Source organism: Hyaena hyaena, unplaced genomic scaffold (assembly GCF_003009895.1).
Source record: "Hyaena hyaena isolate Hyena2069 unplaced genomic scaffold, ASM300989v1 scaffold_21, whole genome shotgun sequence".
Classification (NCBI taxonomy): Eukaryota; Metazoa; Chordata; class Mammalia; order Carnivora; family Hyaenidae; genus Hyaena; species Hyaena hyaena.
The window spans coordinates 4937750-4958778 of NW_024080653.1; the positions used below are offsets into that span (position 1 = coordinate 4937750).

The window sequence follows — 21029 nt, forward strand, 5'->3', positions numbered from 1 at the left end:
CCAGGTGGGAGTCGAGCAGAGCTGCCCTGAGAAGCCAAGCCTCCTGGCTCAGCCTGATGGTCCTTCCCATCCCCGTCCCCTGGCCCCGTTGCACTATGAGCCGAGCCCCCCGTCCAGGGCGCCAGTGCTCCGGTGCGGTCTGTGGGGGCTGCGGCAGGCAGGCACCCCCCCCCCCGAGGGGGGCAGGGGCAGCGGGGCCCTCAGTGGCTAGACGTCGTGAGCCCCAGGTTGGCAGGCGTCCCGACGTCGGCCCTCCCGTAGGGGTTGCAGAGCAGGTGCGCATTGCCTCAGCCCTGCCCTCGTTCTGTTGCTGGATGGGCTCGAGGGGGCATCTGGTGCAGCCTTGATGGGCATCAGGACAGGGCTGAGGCCCGTGTGCAGCCAGGGCTGAGCTCGGCCATGTGGCCTCAGCGTGTAGGCAGGCTCTTAACCTCCTCCGGCCTCTCCCCATCCGTCTGTAAAATGGGCAGTGGCACCCACGGGTCAGTCAGGCGAGGGTGCAGCATGATGGGGGGGAAAGGCCAGGCGGGGGCGGGGTCCCGGTGCTCAGCCACACAGCACTGCCCACGGGAGCACAGGACGTGGGCAGACGTGCCCACCCCGTCCTTCTTTGCCGCACACGAGGGGCTGAAGGGGAAGTAGAAGGCACGTCACTTCCCCCGTCAGCAGAGGGACTTTGCTCCTTGTGACCGCCCTGCCAGGAAGGTGCTGGAGGGGGGCCGTCACTGGAGCCAGAGCGGGGAAATAAACAGGATTCCTGAGCTGCCGAGCAGCTGACCCGGGCGCGGGAGCAGGCTGGGGCAAAGTTCTTGGGCAGAACTCCTTTCTAGAAACGTGTGGGTCTCTCTCCTCGTCCCCCCCCTTGTTCCCACGAGTGTCCCACTGCCCATTCATTCTCATTGGCCAGCAGACCTGTGACCACAGAGTAAACCCAAGTGCCCATCAGCGGGCAGGAGGCTGGGGGTGTCCCAGGGCCTCTGGGCAGGAAGGTTCAAGGGCGCTCGGTGGGGTCCCGGGACAGCCATGCCTCCCCTCTCTGCTGCTCTTAACAGAAATGCGTGGCTGCGTCCCCAGGGTCTGGGTAGGGCGGCCCTGCTGTGGAGGCTCGGTTAGGCCCAGATGGCTGTGACCCCAGGGCTGGCCGGAGCGGCCAGCTTTGGGCCCTCCTGGGAGGAGGGTGACTCCCCATCATGCCCTATGTTCACCCCTCACTTGTGAGCGTGTCTGGCAGAGACCCCTCCTCGCTCTCACCCTTTCACAGTGTGTATCTTGTGGGGTGTCCAGGGCCCCCTCGCAGATACCCCAGCAGCCCATCTGGTACCTGGACATGGTGCTATGATAAGTATTGGCTGAACCGGCAGATAAATGAAAATACTAGTGGTAACTACAGCTGACGATTGAATATTGGGGGGCTTAGGGGTGCTGACCTCCCACCCAGTGGAAAATCTGTGTGTGATGTTTGACACCCCCCCCCACCCCACCTAATAGATCGCTTTTGGCTGGAAGCCTTCCCGGTCACGTGAGCGGCCGCTCACACTTCGTACGTGACATGTCGTGTGCTGTTATCACACAGTGAGGCAGAGGAGCGGAATTGCTATCAAGCAAGTCGTTGGAACCCGCGTTTACGGTGCTGTACGTGTCCGCTGAAGAAACCCCACAGACGTGGGCCCGTGAAGGTCTGTGCTGGTTTAGCGTCAGTGGAGTGGTCTTAGCCCCCGAAAGCTGCCCTAGGAATAAACGCACAACCTCCGCGCAGGGCGTCGAGTCAGCCCATGGGACGCGTCTGCGCGGCGCACGAATTGGGAGCTGGAAGCAGACACGGGTCCCTGCTCCCATTGTGGGCTCGTGTCCTGGCTGGGGGAGGTGGTGCTGGAGTGTGGGCTTGTGGGGCCCCCACATTTCAGGACAGATGTGAGGTCGGCAAGGCCGCGGGCAGGGTGTCCTGGGCAGGATAATTCCCTTTCCTCTCACGGTAGACAGGCCCCTGCTGGAGGGTTTGGCTGTTCGGATCTGCACCCCCTCCAGGAAGAGCCTGGGAAGAGACAATGAGTCCGTCACTTCCAAGAAGAGGTGTCCAGTGACAGTCCCCTGAGCCTCTGCAGTGATAACTGTTGGCAGCCCCTGCTGCCCCCATCGGCGTGGTCAGGGGGCCGGTGGTGGGGCTGGTGCAGAGGGTGCGGGTGGGGGGGTGGAGGAGCCCCACACGGGGTCCTGGCTTCTTGGAGACCCAGTGACGTGGAGGCAGGTGGGTGGTGGCTGGCCGCGAGGCCGGAGAGTGGGCATCTGCGCGGAGCTGCGAGGACACTTCTGCCTTTTGCCACTATCTCCAGCCGACGGCGGCACCTGTGTGGCGGGGCCTGGCGTCCTGGCCACCCGCCCTCCACGGCGGAGTGAGCAGCGGCCCTGCCCCGCCCCGGTGGCCCGACTGGCGCCCCCGCACCCGTCTTGCCCTGCCCTCTCTCTCCTGCATTCCTCGTGCGTGAGCTCAGCCGCCGTGCCGAGGGAGGGAGACCTGGCCGCGGTCCCCTGTGTCACCGTGAGAGTGTGGGCAGGCTGCCACGGCGATCCCCTCACTTGGCCTGGGCGGCTCCTGGCCTGTTTCCTCCTGTCGCTCAGGATGTTAATGGGGCTCAAACGATGAGCTTGGGCTGAGTGTCCTCTTCTGGCCAGGGGCTTCGGGGTGTCCCCCAGGAGCCTGGGTGGCAGTGGTCCTGTGCGTGTGAGGTGTGCTTGCCACAGGGATGCCTCTGTGCACACATTCAGACACACACAGGAAAGCACACTCACGAGCACACGATCTCATGCAGTCTGCGGGCACCCCGGGACCCTGGACTCAGGGACCCAAGTGGCCCTGAGTGGGTTAACGCCCTCTGCCCTTCGTGGAGCAGACGCACATGCAGTATGTGGCGCTCCCGTGCCCTGAGGTCCAGGCAGCGAGAGCAGCGCGCCCCAGAGCCCCCACAGGCCCCCCAGTCGCCCCTCACAGGCGAACCCCAGACCTGGCTTCCTGCTCAGAACCCGCCCCCGGTGCCCCCTCCCGCCGTGTGCCCTCCTCGCTGCCTGCTCTGACATCACTGTCCCGACTCCCAGGTGCCCCCTGAAGCTGAGGCATCTGATTCCTGGTCCCCAGACCAGCAGGCCACCTGCACCCCCAGGTCGCAGTGCGTGTGTGTGTGTAGACGAGGGGGCCGGCCCCTCCTCCTCCCAGGGGCCTCCTCGTCTCAGACCCAGGGCAGCTCCGTCAGGACCCCGCACACGCTGCCGCTCCCCCCAAGCGGTGAGGGTCCCTTTGGAACATAGTCGGGTTGCACGGCTCTGCTCAGAAGCCCTTCGGCTTCCTCTGCGGCCAGGGCCTTCCCCGTGCGGGCTGCCTCTTCTCAGCTCCCCGCCGACCTTACAGCCTGTGAGCCGCCCTGCTGTCCCCGGAGCGCGCCGGGGCTGGGCCGCCTCCCTGTCGCCCCTGCCCCACTCTCCCACCTGTGCGGTGCGTCCCGCTGTCGTGCTCTCGGCCCGCACAGGGTCCTCACTGTCCGCTCTGTGGTGTGGGGTGCCGCCCCCATGGGGACGGGAGTTGGGCAGGGTCCCTGCGGCGTCCCCTGCGGTGTCCCCTGCACACTTAAGTTCTAGTGCAGCATGCAGCATGCGCCCTGCCCTGCCCTGGGGGTCAGGCTGCTGCGCTCCCTCTCCCAGGCCCCCACACGCCTCGGGCCCAGGTGTGAGTAGGCGGCAGCCTGGACGCAGGGCCTCGTCCCGTGGACACGGGCCTCCCTGTGCACCGCGCCCCAGGGTGGGCAGATGGCAGCGCGTGCCAAGTACCCACTTCCCTGGCACTAGAACCCATGGCCCTCGATGCTGCCCAGGGCCGAGGAGAGGTGACAGGAAGGGTGTCACTGGGCGCTGGGGCTGCCACACAGATGGGGAGGGCGGGCAGGGGTGGCGGCCTCTGCTCACAGAGAAGCATTTGGGGCGCGCGCTCTCCAGTAGGGTCAGGCGGTTTCCCCTCCGCGTCAGGCTGTCCTCAGACAGCTGCCCGTTGTGCTGACGGATCCGAAGACCTCGTGTGGCCGAGATGGGTTTTCTCGGGGAATTCTGGGCCGCGTGCTCCTGGCTGGGCTGGCTCCCGGTGCGCGTTCCCCAGCGGAGCTCACGTTTGGCTGTTGTTTGCGTGCGCCTATTTTTACGCTTTGTAATTAAAACATTTATTTGGCCCTCACAGTGAAAATCTCATTTCATCATTCTGAGAACGGCGGTCCGCTGGGCAGATGGAGCCCGAGCCTGTTGGATTATTCATAGCCTGGTATTTGCAGACCAGGCTGAGGTCCTTCTAATCAGAGCTGACGTGTGGTAATTGATGTGTTGAGTGAAGACTTTAGTGGGAGGGGCTGGGCGGCGCGGAGCCGTTTGTGCGTGGCCGGCAGGAGGGCTTTCCTTGGCTGACTCAGCCCTGCCACACGGGGTAATGGCACCTCAGCGGCACCGCTACTGAGCGCCGATTGTATGCCAGGCACCGCCACGTGCGCTCCGTGTTCCCTCGCCTGTTTGATCCGCAGAGCCACAATGCAGCAAGGCCTGTTTTTACTCCCATTGCATGGATGTGAAAACTGAGGCTCAGAGGGTCTGCCCAAGGATAGGGCTGGGGTTTTGACCCCAGAAGCCTGACTGTGGCTTCAAGGTCCTGATCCTCTGGGTTTTCTCCTCCTGTTGGGACCCTCCTAGAGCCACCAAGTCATTCATGCCTTTTCTCTTGTTTCCTCAGACCATCATGGAGCAGTTCAACCCCAGCCTCCGGAACTTCATCGCCATGGGGAAGAACTACGAGAAGGCCCTGGCAGGTGAGGCCACGGGGCGGGGGCACCGGGCTCCCAGCAGCCTGACCGCTCGTGGAGCCAGCTGAGGGGTGAAAGGAGATGCTTTGTTCCAGAAACAAAGCTTGCCGGAGGGAGGGTGTGGGGCTGCACCCCGGAGGCCTGTGAGCCCCAGAACAGGGAGAGCTGCGTCCTCAGCCTTGCCCTGCGGCTGACGAAGGCACGGGGCCTGGCTTTTGTCTCAGTCCCCAGCACGTAAAGACTGTCCTGCACAGTTGCCTCGAAGCTGTAGGATTGGGGTCTGGGCTTGGGGCCACACCATCTCCCTGGCAGGTGGCCCCCTGCTCCTCCCAGAGACCTGGGGGCAGGGTGGCTCTGCTCAGCCTCCACCCGGGAGGGGACGTTGGTGCCAGGGTCTGGGCCCTTCAGTCCCCATGGGGGTGGCTGAGTCATGCTGTGGCCAGGGACACCCCGTTCTGGGGGACTGACTGCCGGTCTCCCGACCCCCGACTGTGTGTCTCCGGGCTAGGTGTCAGGCTGTTGCCCTGACTGTGGTGACTTTGTGAGCAGACCCCCCCCCCCAGCAGGGACGCTGTGTCTGCAGAGCACACACCAGCCTCTGCCAGCTGCCCCAGGGGTCCACCGCCCCGTGGGAGCCTTGTTGGGGGACTTCTGATTGGAGACAGCACCTGTTCCTTTCTGTCCCTGGGGTCACCTGGGAACAGGGCACCCGGCAGAAGCAGCCAGTTCCGGGGCAGTGGCCTGGCTGGTCTCCAGGGGGAGGTGTCTGGCCACAGTCCTGCCCTCTCGCTGTGTCCGGGGACCAGGAGGACCTCTCGTCACACAGCGCCCTGGCCCTTCACCTCGGCCCTGGTCCTTCTCTCTAGGAGACGCTGCTGCAGGCCTTTCTGAAGGACCGTGGCCTTGATGTCACACACAGACGGAGCCGAGAACGTGGGGCTCCCATGTGGGTGTGGGGGGGCCGGCGGCATTGACCGGCCGCCCCTGGCTGGCCCCGTTTCCCTGTGGGCCTTGCCCCGCACAGGCTCCCCCGAGCTGCCTGGCCCCGAGCACAGAACCGCTGCCCCAGCAAAAAAGGAGGTGCACCTGCTCGTTGATCACAGGTTCCGTCCCTTCCTCGAGCGGAGTCCCAGCCTGTACAGTCTCACTGACGACGCAGGTCCCGAGCTGTGGCGGGGCCCTCTGTCCCTGCCAGGAGTCAGGGGCCCCTCTGCCTCGGGGCAGATGTCCCACATGGGGTCTGCTGCCCCCTGCAGGGCTCCGCACGCAGGACAGGCTGTTGCGGGTCGTCTGGGAACGAGTCTGCGTCCCGTCTGCGGGAGGGCAGAGGAGGCGGGAGGCCAGAGGCATAGGGAGCTTACAGGGCCTCGGGCCTGGCATGTTCCGTTCCCGCGGGGGTCTGAGCAGGGGCCCTGTGTGCCCGCGGGACGGGACCAGGCTTTCACCTCGTCCCGCCTGGGGCTGATTTTTCCTGTGCTCCGTGGGCACGGCTGACAGTTCACTTGAGTGGAGCCACCGTCTATGGGACACTCTTCACCCTCACCTGGCCTCCTCGTGGGGCGTCACCATGCCACTCCAGTCCTGATCAAGGCCACGCCGCCGTCTCCTCTTTGACGAGGCCAGGTGTCGTTCTGGGCCTTTCTGCCCCCACTAGGGTTCCCCATGAGGCTCTCCAGGGGCCACATGTGGCCTCTCAGCGGGCACGTCACCACTGTCACCTCCATGCACTCGGCCTCCCCTGCTCCGGACTGGTGCCAAGTTTGGCATTTCTTTCGTTAGTACTGAGGAGCCCCCCTCCTGGCAGCAGGCACATCTCGGGGGCGGGACCAGAGAGTGCACGCCCCTGGGGTGTGGACACGCAGTGCGCCGCTCTTTGAGAGCAACCTGAATATAAACAGGACGTGATGAGATGCCCTTTAGGTGCCCCAAAGTGGGTCCTGTAGAGAATGGAGGGATAGATGTCCTCACACCGCTGGCACTGCCCCCGGTGCCCTGTCTGCCCTCCAGCTGGCGGGCGTGTGGGCACCTTCTCAGAGGAGGGGTTTGCGGGCCCACCAGTCGGTGGGCCCCGAGCCCTTCCCTGGGGCAGCAGGTCCACTTCTGACGGTGGCCAGAGCCGCAGGGCACGGTGTGGCTTCAGCCTGTGGGCAGAGCTGACAGGCGCCGTCTGCACACCTCCCCGCGATCTCTGAGCACATGGCCTCCTGCCCGTCTGGGTGTGTGCTCAGCGGCCCCTGCTGTCCCTTGCCAGATACGGGGAGGTGGGGACAGGACCCAGCAGAGTGACCGGGGTAGTTCTGAGGCTGACTGCTGTGCCATGTGCTTACAAAGAAGAGGAGCCCTTAGGATTGGAACGGGAGAATAATTTCGACTAGAAATTGGGCAAGATCAGCACAGGCAGAAGTGCCTTGGAGCGTGGGAGGCCGGGGTGCAGGAGGCTGGGGTGTGGGAGGCCGGGGCCCAGGAGAGTGGGGCGCACACTGCAGTCACTGCATTGGTGCTGAGGGTCTGATTGGTCCCCAGTGAGGTCAGTAACCACCCCTTCTCTCCTTCTCAGGTGTGACCTATGCTGCCAAGGGCTATTTTGATGCCCTCGTGAAGATGGGCGAGCTAGCCAGCGAGAGCCAGGGCTCCAAGGAACTCGGTAAGACCCCCGGCGCAGCGGAGACCCTCAGACGTCCGTCGGGTCGTCAGATGTGGCCCGGGTGGGTCTAGGCTCCTGTCCTGGGACTGGTCCTTCCTCCACTCGGATCAGGTTCTCCCTGTCAAACAAGAAACTTTTGTGACATGACCGTGACACAGAGCTGGCGAGGGCTATGAGGTAGACGCCCAGCTGCAAGTGGGGTGTGCTGGGTGGCTTTGGGGTGCCGTTTGGAGTGCACGCAGGTGGGCCGGCCATCCACCCCTGGAAGAAGCACAGTGGCAGTGAGGACAGGTGCAGAAGTGCGTGGCTCATGTGGGGGCCGTGGCCGCGCGGAGGCCAGGCTGAGGTGACAGCAGGTGTTTGTGGTGTGACAGTGGAAGGGGATGCCAGCCCATGGCGCACGGGCGTGCGTGTCGCATGGTAAACAGGGAAAGGCCCGGACGCAAAGCGGTGCCGCTCCTGGGGCGGGTGCTTTGCTTTATGCTCTCGCTGCTCTGCGAGCGCTCTGGCAGGACCACGTGTCGGCCTCGCAGTCCAGGCACACGCGACGCAGTGCGGAGTCTCAGCCCCCTCACAGGCCCGAGGCCCTGGTGCGCCGGCAGGTGTGGGGCGCTGGCTGTCTGCGTCCGTGGTCACGGCTCTCATCGCCCCCACTTTCACGCCGTGCGGTGCCACACGCCGGGCCTGCCCCCTGTGGTGCTTTGCAGGGGCCTCTGGCACTCCCGTGTTGGGGCACACGGAGACCCGCGCCCAGTGCCCCGGTCCCCGGGCGGCCTGCCGGGAGTGCCCAGTGCCCCGTGGCTGCCTCCCTGTGGAGCAGAGCGGTGCCCAGACGCCCACGGAGCCGGCCTGAAAACGCAGCTGCTGTGCTGATGGACATCTGTGGAAGTTTCCGGGGCCGGGGTGGGGGGAGCGCGGCAGGGGCAGTGTGCCAGGCGGAGCTCCTGACCGGGGCCAGGCCCTCCCGCTGGCCGGGCTCTGAGGCGGGCGGCCCTGTGTCCACGTCTGCGAGGCCGTGCTGCTCCCAGGCCTGGGGGGAGGCTGTCTGGGCTCTGTGGGTACGGAGCTAACCCGGGCCTGTAGACCCAGGGAATGTGGAGGGGCCGAGGGACACTCAGGGGTGAGGCCTGCAGCTGTGGCCTTGCTGGTCACGTGCCAGACGCTCAAGCAGGGGAGGCCTGGCCTGCCCTGCGATGACTCCCACGTGCTTGTGGACCCACCGGCTCTGGGCTCGGAGGCCCCACGTGGGCCTGGGGCTGCCGGGCCTCTAGGCTGCAGCTCCTGCCGCCGCAGCCTGGGCCCCCCAGCCCCCTGGGAAGTCCGTGTTGTGCGTGACTCACGTGTGTTTGCACACAGGCTCCCGTCTGCGGAAGGGGCATTTTACTGTTGCAGGTAGTCACGCGCTGGCCCCGGGGCCACGTGTGCTGGGGGCCCAGGCGTGTCTCCTCCCCGTGGCGCACTCACAGAAGGGCAGATGTCTGCCCGCGGGACAACACGTGTGGCCCCAGGCTGAGGGCAGGCTTGTGCGACACTGCAGTGACGTTCCAGAACTTCCGGTAGGCCGAGTCCTGGGTGCTGCCCTCCCACGGGCCCGCTGAGCGGCCGGACGGCCTTGTGCCGCCGGGCTGGGCCGCGAGGCGGGGAGCACGTCGGGGGAGGAGGGCGCTACACTGCACGGGCCTCCTCGTGTGGCCTCCCGGTGACCCACGTTCGGGCGTTTCCAAGTTTGCATCTTCCTGATGAACCAGCCTCTTGAGCACCTTTTCCCGCCCTTGTTTCTCTTCCTCGGCCAGGCGCGTGTTCACGTCTTTGTGTCTTGTCTTCGCCAGGTGTCTGTCCTGTAATCGTCGTACAGCGCGTCTGCGTGTGTGGGACGGACGAGGTCTGTCGGGCATCCGTCCTGCGTGTGTTTTCTCCCACAATTGTCAACTGTTCTGTGACCCACGATTCTCAAAGAAGAGCTTGTTTTCGAGTTTATTTATCCTGAGAAAGAGAGAGCATGGAAGCCGGGGAGGGGCAGAGGGGAAGAGAGAACCCGCACAGGCTGCACGCTATCAGCTAGAGCCCAACGTGGGGCTCGTTCCCACGAACCGTGAGATCGCGACCTGAGCCGACATCAAGAGTCGGACACTGAACGACTGAGCCCCAAGCGCCCCAAGAGCATTTCACTTTAATGAGGTCCCGTTGGTTGATTTTTTTTCTTGAACCACATGGTTCGTGGAGTTTTTGTGATGTCACTGCGACTCTGGGGACGAGTTTTATTTTGTCAGCTTTGTTCTCCCCTTTGCTTCCCTCCCGGTGTGCGGGTGCTGGTTTTTCCCAGGCCCCCGGGCGCTGCCCCAGACTCTTCAGCCACTTCTGGGGCACCTGGGGCTCAACAAAGTTGAGCATCTGACTTTGGTTTCAGCTCAGGTCACGATCTCATGGTACATGAGTGCGAGTCCCGTGTCGGGCTCTGTGCTGACGGTGCAGGAGCCTCTGGGATTCTCTCTCCTGTCGTCTCTGTCCTTCGCTTGATCTCTCTTCCAAAAATAAATGAATAAACTTAAAAAAATTTTTTTTTAAATAAAAATTAAAGAAAAAGACTTTAGCCACTTTTCCCACTCTCAGCCATGTCTTCCAGCTCCATCCCTCGAGCCAGCACTCACCTGTGCACCAGGCATTTCCTTCCTTCTTTTTTAAAAAAAATATTTTTAATGTTCATTTTAGAGAGAGAGCAAGAGTGTGAGTGGGGGAGGGGCAGAGAGAGGGGGAGACACAGAATCTGAAGCAGCTCCAGGCTCTGAGCTGTCAGCACAGAGCCCGACACGGGGCTCAAACCGACGAACCGTGAGATCATGACCTGAGCCAAAGTCAGACACTTAACCGACTGAGTCCCCCAAGGTACCCAAGGCACCCCCTTTCCATCCCTGGGACTGGGGACTGCATACTCTGGGTCCTGATTCTCCCGGATCAATGGATTGTCCTTCTTTAGAAATGCTTCCTCAGCACGTAAATGGGAAAAGACCCTTCCTCTCTTTGGCAAAAGGCTTGGCCGACCTGGAGTTCCAGTCTTTCCCTGGTGGTCAGGAGGCCCCACCCACATCTTTTGACACCCCCACCCCCGTGCTGCCTTCTTCCCTGCTGCTTGGATGCTGATTTTTAGTTGAGCCTTGTGCTTCGTTACAAGTCTTCTGATACTGTATGCGTGTGTGTGCGCGCGCGCGCACGTTGTAAGGGCCCAGGCCGGGCTGGAGAGTTGTGGGCTAGGTATGTGGCCTCTGGGGCCACGAGAGGGGTGACCACGGGCCGGTGTTGAGGCTGTGACCAGGCGTGAAGGAATGGAGGGGGCAGTGCAGGGGCCGAGGACAGGACGAAGGGGCAGCAGTGTGGGGGGGTCGGGGGGGGTCTGGGCTGTGGGGGCGCATCCATCCCTGCTGTCCCAACAGTGGGTGCGTTTGCTCTCACTGCTGTGGAACATTCTGTAAATTTCTCCATTCTTCTGGTCGGCAGTAGGGCTATTCCCCGTGGGTTTTGCTGCTCTGGACACATATGTCCCGGGAGCTGGTGCTGAGCCCTGCCGCACGGCACCTTCCACGGGGCTCCCTCAGGGACGCCTCTGACATGCCGCCGGGGCTGCCGGACAGGTGGCCGTGGGGTCTCCCTGCCGACACGCGGTCCTCCTCGGGGATGGGAGTGTGCAAGTGGCTGATGCCTGGCTTGTGAGGTTTCTGAGAGTCTTGGCTCCCATCCGAGAGAGGCTCCCAGACCACCTTATGCGTGGGCAGGAGCCCTGAAGGCCGCCCCGAGCCCTGGGCCAGAAGCCACAGCCACCGTCCAGCTTGGCCAACCCGGTTCTTGGGGTGGGGGAGGGGCAAGTCACAACCCCAAGGAGGCCACCTTGGTATGACTTGTGGTGTCCAAGGGGCCTGCATACCAGGGGCAGGTGACGCACCAGGGGGACGCCGAGCCTGGGCCTGTCCCATATAGCCACCTGCTGGGAAAGGCGGGTCTTCTGGGCCCTGCTGAGCTGCTTGCTGCTGCCCTGCGCCGTGAGGCCCTGGCGGAAATATCACAGTTGGGGTCCTCTGTTGTCGGCCGAGTGTGCGGGGACCGGGGCTCGGTGGTGCATTTCGGTCACTGCCCCCACGGAACACTGTCGTTGGGGCTTTAGATGTTGATTTCTCAGTTCCTTGGTCCCATAAGTCGGCCAGCCCAGGGGGCACCTGTACGGGCTCCCCTCCCCTCCCTGCAGGTGGATCGGGACCCCATGGGAAGGGCCACATGCGTTCCTGGCTGGTCCTGAGTCCGGGCTCCTGCTTTTGATGGTGTCGCTGACCAGGCAGTGAGCAGACGAGCCGCACACCTTGACCCCAGGACGACGGCTCATGGTTTTCTCCACCTGGTTCTGGCTTTCTGTGGCCACGCAGTGTGTCCGTGAGCGTGTAAGCTACTTGCCGTGCGGTTATGTTTTCCTGAGGAGCTAAACCTCGTCACCACGTGGTGGCCTTTCTGTCCCTTTGTTTGGCTTGGAGATTGGTTTCCTGCTCCTCTTCCGCCTGCAGCCCCGGGGGGCTTGCTGTTTTGTGATCATTTCCTCTCAGCAGACCTTTCACCCCGGGACGGGAGGGAGGAGGTGTGAGCCTCTGTCCTGGGAAGGAACCGGCCTTGGCGGACCAGTGCCCCGTGGAGGTGGTGCCCCGCAGCTTTCTGACCAGCTGTGGTTTGCAGACACTTCATCTGGACGCCCCGCGCGGCCTCGCTGCTGGGTCCGCTGACGTGGCCCCTGGGGCTGCAGGGTCAGGCGAGGCCAGGGCACGATGGCAGGGACCTTGGCCACTCCCTTCTGTGTTCTGAAGCGGAGCCCTGTGCCGTGTCCTTCCTGCCCAGCGTGAGGGTCCTGAATAGCACACGCCCCCACATTGGTCTCCCCATGCCACTCCGAGCTGAACCCCAAAGTTCCCACGTGGGGTTTTCTACTTCGGGGCGGGAGCCGCGGCCTGGTGGCTCCTCCGTGCTCTGGAGGCACCGCTGCAGACGGGCTGCCCCGGGCCCTCCTCTCCGTGTGCAGGATGCGGGCGGCCGCTCTGCCTTGGGTCCTGCCGGCCCCCGTGCCCCCGGCTCCGGGCCTCGCAGAGGGACCCCCTCCGACTTGCAGGGCCTCGCTTTGATGCAGCAGGTGGCCTGGGGAGCCCGGAAACAGCCCTTCTAACCGGCTCGCCAGCAGCCGCCAGCACCTGACAGCATGCAGCGCCCTCACGTCTCCACTGAGGCTCGCCCCAGTGCCATCTCCCGCCCCGCAGGGCGCCTCCAGGGGCGTGAGCCTTTGATCTGTGTGTGCCCGGGGGAGGGGCGGCTCTTCCAGCACCCTGCTGTGCGCCTCGCTCTCACGGTCGGTCGCTGTGCTTGCTCAGGGCGACGGCGTGTCCAGCCTGGGCCCAAGGCTGCAAGCCAGCCCCAGCGTGTGGCCCGCAGAAGGGCACCCAGACTGCATGCTTGTCCCAGGAACCTGCTGGATCCGAGCATGGCTGCCGCCCCTCCGCCCGTGTCCCCGAGCCCCTTGGGGCAGCCTCCCTGGCTCCACCTGACCGTGAGCGGTCTCAAGTGCCGTCAGCTTGGGGTGGGAGCGCAGCACCAAGCTGCGCGTATTTCCGCAACTCCTACGTGGGCTCTGAGGTGGATCGGGGTCGCCTCGCTCTCAGGATGGTGGCTCGCAGCTGAGTGGTGCCCGTGCCACACGAGCACCTGCCTGCGCGGGACTGAGTCGGGGGGACTCATGGTGGTGGCCAGGCCCCTCCACGCTCTCCACTACTTCAAGCTTTGAGTGTCCAGACGTTTTGGTTCACAGAAGAGCAGGAAGGGCAGCAGAAGGAACCCCGGAGGCTGTCGTGTCTGCACTGCAGCCACTCCCTGACGTCCCCTCGTTTCTTCAGTGCGCCTACCTCCCTGCATGCCACAGGCACCTGCAGCTTGACCGGGGGGCTCCCGGCACATGTGTCCCCCGTCCAGGCTCCTGGGTCCTCTGTGCCGCTGTCGTGGCCATTCAAGAGTGGGCCCGGGCCCTGGGTCACGTGTGCAGTCGTGCGTGCTGCCCTCCCCAGCGCCGGCCCCTGGGGTGCCAGCCGCTGCTCTGGGTCCCGGCTCACTGACAACAGTGCCTCGGGTGCCACGTAGCTGGAGGAGGCCACGGCCACACCCTTGTCTCTTCTCCTTGGGGCTTCGGTGTACCAGGGGCCGGGCTGAGCCCAAGTAGGGAGCAGGATGTGGGGGCCGGAGTCCCAGTGCACCTGGGTTCCTGGTACGCCTTTGCGGTGACCCAGGCCTTTCGTGCTCCGATCCCTCAGGCAGAAGAGGATCACGTCGCTTGGCCTCTGGCCTTCCTTGGCTTTCTGGAGGGTTCTAGACTTTTCAACAAGGTGGCACTCCTTAAAGGGAAGCAGGTGTCATGGTGAGCAGGGCACAGCCTCTGTTGAGCCTCTCTTTCCTCTGCGCGGCCAGCCTTCATGCCAAGCCCCCCCCCCCACCCGCCCGCAGCCGCCTCTGCTGGCCTTGTCCGTGTGAACAGCCCTTCTCTTTCTGTTCCTTGCCTTTGAAGAGGCCGCTGTTTGTGATCTGGGCGTGTGTGTTCCTGCAGGGCCCGGTCCGCCCGCAGCGAAGCCGCCCAGGAGCAGCGGGAGCGCCGTGCCGGGCGCGGCCTGGCAGCGGGGTGCTCGCCGCTGGGAGGAGGCCTGAAACCCGGCCTGCCTTGGCCCCTGAGTCACCGGATTAAGGAAGGCACGACCTGGACGCTCCCCTGCCGTTTGGCCGCGCTCCACGTGGTTGTGGCCGAGCTTTCCCAGGCCCGTGGGGTTTGGTGCCGCTTTGTCACCCCGCCCGCCAGCCGGCCTCGGTCTGGCTTGGCCTCGCGCTCGGACGCACCGGTGTCTGTTCCCGAGTGTGGCGGGGCCGGAATGCAGGGCCCAGCAGAGGGGAATGCCCTTGACTCTGACCCCAGGGATCCAGAGACCGTGGCGGGACAGCTCCTGCTGGCTGAGGGGGTTCTGAGACGCTGTCCCAGCGAGTGACACCGCCCCTCCCGCGTCCCTGTGCATGAGTGGCTGAGCCGCTCACACCTGTCCGAGGAGTTCGCGTGCGTCCTGCCTCCCTTCAGGCGTGTGACAGCACGCGTTCTGACGTGTCATCTGCCATCAGACCCCACGGTAGAACCTGCCCTTGCTAAGCCCTCCTGCATTTCGCAGGCCTTGGTGGATCCGTCTCATGCCCAGGGGCCCTGACTCTGAGCCCCCACACTGCCCGTCACGGCCACACGTGTATGTGGCCAGCCTGGCACAGGCCCCCTTCCCGGCTGACAACACCAAAGCCCGCCCCGCAGCACGTGCAGGTGGGGGTGCCCCTAGAGCAGAGGCAGTTGTCGAACCCTGAAGATGAGGCCACACTTTCCTGGTCTTTCTTGGCCACGTGGACCACAGGGCTTGGCTGGGGACAGACTCCCGTGGACTCTGCTGTCCTGTTTACTTGGCGCGGACACCAGGCTCGAAGCCAGCCTGGGAGCCGTGGGACAATGCCGTCTCGGGCTGTGCTCACCTGGCCGCGGGGCCGAGCACAGCGGGGCTGGGACGGCGGGGGGCCCCCTCAGGGTCCCCTGGGCTCAGCTGAGGGCCTCTCCTGCCGGGGCCTCCAGGGAGCAGCTTAGCCCGCCCTCGTGAGGGCGTCGTGGGCCAGATCGAGCCTTCGTCAGGAGCCACCCGTAGACGTGTTAATTGCACCTGCCGTGTTCTCTGGGGCAGGAAGGTCAGCGGGGGTGGCAGTCGTGGTTGGGTCTTGTCCTGAGGACGGGCTGGGGACCGTGGGGCCTGCCCCCGGGCTACCTGGGTTCCTGCTTGGAGGAGAGGAGCTTCCAGCCAGACTTGTGTGCTGAGTGTTTCCCGGAAGGATGTGGGCAGGGCCTGTGAGGACGGGGCTGGGGACCCTGCTGGCAGCTTGTTCTGCACTAAGAGCGAGCGGGAGGCCTGTCCCGCATCCCGGCACGCGGCAGGAGGCTCACTGAGGCCTTGTACAACGCCCCCCCCCCCGCCCCGGCAACACACCCAGGCAGGGTATGGGGCCCAGAGCTTCCTCATTACGGCCAGTGTGGCCTGGAGGCCCCCATCCCGGGACCCCACCCTGTCACCCTTGAATCGAGGCACCGCACACAGAGTGCGCCGCGCCTGGAGTGGTGGCAGCGCCCCCCTAAGAGTGAGGACAGCACCCCTCCCTTTCCCCCTGAACTCAGCGGCTCAGGCAGCTCTAGGGCTGGTGCGGGAGGAGGGTGGGGCCATCACAGGCTGTGTGACGCTTTGGCTGTGGTGACCTGGTGTACCAACGACCGGTCCCCTCCAGGTGGCCTCTGTCCCTGCTTGTGTCTTGCAAGAATTAGAGCATGTCGGTGCTTAGGAGCCTGTCCCGGCAGAGCCGACGTCCACTTGGACAGTTCACAGGGGAGCACGACGGGCAGGTCACTGGAGAGTTGCTCCTGGTGGAGGGTACTCGGTGGCCCCTGGTAAGGAGTCGAGCAGCAGCGCCTCCCCACACCCAGGGCACGGCCTCACGTCGCTCCAAGCCAGGGCCGGGGCCTGCGTGGCTGCTGGAGGGTCTTGGCTCTGCCTGTCCACTCCTGATGAGGTCCAGGTGGCCCCCTGTGGCCCGGTGTCAGGGTTCGCTTCCCCAGGTGACTTTGGTCACTGGCATCTCCTTTGGGGGGAACGGGGAGAACGGTAGGAAGAAGCCCCCACTGTGTTCACACGGCGTGTCTCCTGGTGGAGTCGCGCCAGGCGGAGTGAAAGACGAGGCTGGCGGGTGGCGAGCCTGCTGGAGGTGTGCCCTGGCAGGTGTGCGAGGTGGGGGCAGGGCGTGGGGGTGCTGTCCCCTCCGCCTCCCCCAGCGGCGGCCGCTCCCTGTGCTCACAGCGTGGGGTCCCCGGCGGAGAAGGGGTCGGAGGGAGTCGGTGCCCCTGGCAAATCACAGGCCCACGTGCTCCTCCTGTCTCGGCAGCCCCCCTGCCATCCTGGACGGTGTCCGGGAACCCTGGCGCCCACCGCGTGCCTGTGGGTCACCCCTGAGGACCGCGTCCAAGCACAGGTTTGGCAGCAGGAGGCCAGGGGCGGGCTTGAGATTCTGAGATCCAAACACACTCCCCGGCGCAGTCGCTGCCGGCCCGGGCGCAGACCTGGAGCAGCGCGGTGGGAGGCGCGTGGGCGGGGGCTGAGTGTGGTTGGCCTCGCCTCGCCTCGCCTCTGCCGTGAAGGCCCGGTGCCCCGGCGTGGACGGCTGACGTGGCTTCGACACAGAGCGGCCTCGCGGTCTCCCTGCGCCTCAAAGAGCGCGTCGGTGAGGATCACGGTCTGCTGTCATCGCCATGGCAACACAGCCATCGATTTTTCTCTTGCTTCCCCCACCCCCCAAATCAGCCGCCTTCCGTTTTTGCCCTTTTTTGTGGGCGGGAGAAGAACCCACTTCTCCCGGGAGGAGCTGGCGGCTTCGAGGCCAGTGGAGAGGACGATGTTGCAGCTCCTCCCGGGGGCAGAGTCCCCCTGGTGGTGTCTGAGCGCCGCGTCCCGCAGGCCCTGGCGGTGCAGCGCCCCCTCAGCCCCTGAGCTGTCTTCCCCGCGAGAGAGCTGTGGGTGCGTGGCTCTCGGAGGCGCTTTCCGCTCTGGAAGCCACCAGAGTAATTGAGCGCTGGATATTTGTTCCAGAAGCGGGGTGTGAACTCGTAGCCAAGTTTGAGCAGCTGACCCCTTGGCTCAGAGCCCCTCTTGAAATGGCGTACCAGACACATGAGCTCTTGGTGTTCTTGGTGGCCACTAGTGACCGCGGGGACACCATGGTCTCTGAGCAGCACCGGTGTGTCCCTCCCACCAGGTCTGTCCAGCTCCAGAAAGACCAGAGGGAGGTCGCGTCCCTTCTCTGCGTCCCCTGGCACTGTCTGGGGCTCTGAGGGCTCACCCAGTGCGGGGCCCTGCCGGGGGGGGGGGCGCGGGCAGAGAGCACTGGGCGACCCTGCCCACCCAGCATGCCGTCCAGGCTGCAGTCGTCACCATATGGCCTCCGCTGTGTGCTCCAGGGCTGGATGCTGAGTGGCCGCGCCCCAGTCGGGGTGGGCCTCCTGGCTGGCCTGTGGCCATGGTCCTCCCTGGGCTCAGACCCAGGAGAGATCGGCCAAATCACAGGTTCCACAGGGTTCCACTGGTGTGACTGTCGAATAACGCTTCCTTCTCTCGGAGTCCCTGGGCCCACCGTGGTCCATGCCCTCACCCCTCCCTGGCCTCAGGCCCCCTCGGGCTCCTGCAGTGAGACCCTGTGGCTCTGGCCTGGCCAGACATCTGATTGGAGAGTGCACTCCTACAGGCATGTCTCGGGGTCGCTCCTGCTTCACATGACCCCTGCACTCGTCAGCGTGGCCTTGGATGGCATAGGCGTTCTGCTCCGATCCCACCTGGGCCACCCCGAGCCCTGCCTTGAAGAGTCCTGGTGGCTGTGACCCCAGGGTCCTGGAAGGGCCTTGGCTCTGAGAGCACAGCCTATAGCCCTGGCTTCTTGCTGCCTTTGCCGCGTGGTCACGCCCAGCCCTGTCAGGGCGCGGGCCCCCGACCCGACACACGACTTAACCCCCGGGAGTAGGAACGTCAGCCCCTTGAGATGGGGCGGGCGGGGGGGTTGGCAGGTGGCAGGTCTCCTCCCAGACCTTACCTTGCTGGCCTCCCATCCCCTGGGACCCTCCCCAGCACCTGTCCTGGCTGCTCCTGGGGGTCTGTCTAGGCTTGGATGAGCTGCTGGGGCTGGTGTCACGGGCTCGCCTGTCCCTGGGTGCAGGTTAGCAGGTGTGGGATTCGAATGGGGGCTTGTGACAGCCACGTGGAGGCCCTCAGAGGAGTTGGGGCCCAGCTTGGGTCCCCGGTGAGGCTCACATGTGAGGACCCTTCACTGCAGGATGACCCCCTCCTAGAAACTGAGTGCTCTCTGTGAGCACCCAGCCCGGTGTGAGCACTGATCTTCCCTAAGGGCCCGTGGGCCAGGCGCCTGGTCTTGGCATTGCACCCCCATCACAGCACTGCTGCACACCCCGTGTCTTGTAGTGGTGGCTCCCCCAGTCGCGCAAACACCACACCTTCGTGGGTGGTGCCCCGCGCACGGCTCCTCGTGTCCGCAGGGCCCTGTGAAGTTGTAGCGGCCAGGGTCGGAGCCTACGTGCCACCCCCCGCTGTGGGAAGGACACCGGCAGGTGGACAGGCAGGGACGTCTGGTGCTCAGAACCCCCACCAGGTCTGCCTTTGTCACTGAGGGGACGGGGTCAGGGGTGGGAGGTTAGGGGGCACCTATGGCGCCTCCCACAGCACAGGCCTGGCTCCGCACGGAGACTGAACGCCATCTCCTTGCCGGGCTTTCCTGCCTCTTTCTCCGTTTCCTTGGCCGCTTTAACCACCAGCAATTCTGCCTAAGCAGGGCCGGTGTGCCTGGCAGGGCTGCTGGGAGGTGGTGCTGCGCCCACGGTCATTGTCGCTGTCACTGCCGCGCCCCGAGGCCACCGATTGCCCAGCCCAGTCCCCCTGCTCACGAGCTGCGTGGCCCTGTTGACTTCATCCTGACACCAGCTACACATCGTGCTTATTAACCCTCGAGAAAATTAGTTGAGCCCGGGAGCGGCGGCCCTGAAGCCCCTGCCCCACAGACGCCTCCGTGAGGGCCGGGCACCCCGTCGGTAGCCCCCCTGCTGAGCGCCCGCCCTGTAGACAGGCCACAGCGGAGAGAAGCTGGCCTCTGCCCCTGGGGCGCAGTCTTGCTGTGTGTGGGAGTGGGTTCGAGAGGCCCGGCTGAGTGTCCGACCCTCTCTCCCCTCCCCCAAGTCAGGGCTCAGCCAGCCTGTGGCTCAGAGATTGAAGCTGCCTTCCCCGAGGTGCCTCAGAAAGTTAAAAAGGGAACTACCCTACTGTCCAGTAATCACACCATTGGACATTTACCCAAAGAACACAGGAAACCCTAATTCAGAGGGATTCACACACCAGGTGTTCCATGCGGCATTATCGACAGTAGCCAAGCCGTGGAAAATCCCCGAGTGTCCGTCAGTAGACGAACAGATAGAGCAGATGCGGTGTGTTCAGACAATGGAGTATTACTCAGCCGTTAGAAAGAACGAGGCCTTGCCGTTTGCAGTGGCGTGGGTGGCGCTGGAGAGAGTGGTACTGGGTGAAACGCGCCCATCAGAGAATGACAGGTGCCGAATGGTTTCACTGATATGTGGATCTTGAGAAACAAAACAGATGAACAAAGGGGACAAAAGAGACCAGTCAGGAACCAGACTCTTTACTTTGAGCACAGCGGTGGTTACAGCAGGGACATGCGGGGCAGTGGAGGTGGGGGGACAGGGGTGCAGGGCGCCTGTCGTGACCGGCACTGGACGGAAGAATGCCGTCACTGTGTTGCACACCCGAGGCCACCGGCATGCTTCGTGATAGCCAAGTGGGATCATGATAAAGACAGGAGCTGCCTGCCTCCACCGCGGTCCCCAGCTTCCTCCCCGATGCTGGGGTTCGGTTTTACGAGTGTCCCCACCAGGTCACCTCCAGACCTGTCAGTGTGGAGGGGATGCTCATCTGGCCATCCACGGGGCACCCAGCCCTGTCCCCTGGAGGCTGGCTTGCTCCCTCGCACTGCAGGGTCAGCACAGGCCGCTGGCTGCCTTCGCGGGAGCCGCCCCAGGCCGCCGCCTCGGGCCTGTGTTGCGCTGGCAGAAACTGTTCTTTTTTAAGCCACAATGGGGTTAAGTCATCCTTGTGAAATGGCATCCTCACTCCTTGGGGATTTGGAACCGGCGGGATGGCCCTGGGGGGCTCTCCGCGGACTCCTGGCACCCGCCCCAGCCTCGCATGCACGAGCGAGCCCCGGGCCCCCTCCCTGCCCCGTGTTGGTCGCAGTCTGACAGATTCACACTCCTTTTCAGCTTCTTGTCTTTTGAGCTTCGTAAGAACACTCGTATTTTCTGCAAAAAATAAAATAAAAATAAAAACGCACCCTGAATCTTTACAAAGGTCAGTGGTGCAGCATGGGGGGCCGCCGTGGGCCCAGACACAGACCCCCGTGCCCAAGGAGGAAGACCTGACTCCGGGCACCGCCCCCTCCGCGCCCCTTCCCGGACCCTGTCTCCAGGCCCGGTTATGACACTGGGCTCGAGCACTTGGAGCCGCCTCCGGAGACCCAGGGCGCCGAGTCCCAGAGACCAGAGCCGGGCGTGCAGGCCCAGGCGGGAGGGGTCGGGGGTGCGCTGTGCGCGCTGTCCCACGGGGAGTCTGTCAGTGATGGCCCTCCTCGAGGGGGCGGCGGTGTGCTGCCGTGGCACCGGGGCCCGCTCTCGGCGTGCAGCCTGGCCGGCCGGGGCCACGTCCCGACGCGCGCAAGCGGGTTGGCAGAACGGGTGTGGGCGTGTGTGTGCGTGCGCATCAGAAGCAGAGCGCTAAAGCAAACATGGCCCAACATCGAGGATGCGTGGACTTAGGTGGTGGCAAACCAGTATTTGCTTTATTACTCTGCAGGCTTCTGAAGGACCGGAA

The 21029-nt window shown here is 64.5% G+C and overlaps 1 protein-coding gene across 3 annotated transcripts in view; it reads left to right on the top strand.

Moving 5' to 3' along the window:
* Positions 1-21029, top strand: part of BAIAP2 (BAR/IMD domain containing adaptor protein 2) — a 61893-nt gene that overhangs the window by 9145 nt on the left and 31719 nt on the right. For all 3 annotated transcript variants that reach the window (XM_039226298.1, XM_039226300.1, XM_039226299.1), the window contains exons 2-3: positions 4757-4832; positions 7384-7470. In XM_039226298.1, the coding sequence (XP_039082229.1) occupies positions 4757-4832; positions 7384-7470 (163 nt within the window). The remainder of the gene's footprint in view (positions 1-4756; positions 4833-7383; positions 7471-21029) is intronic.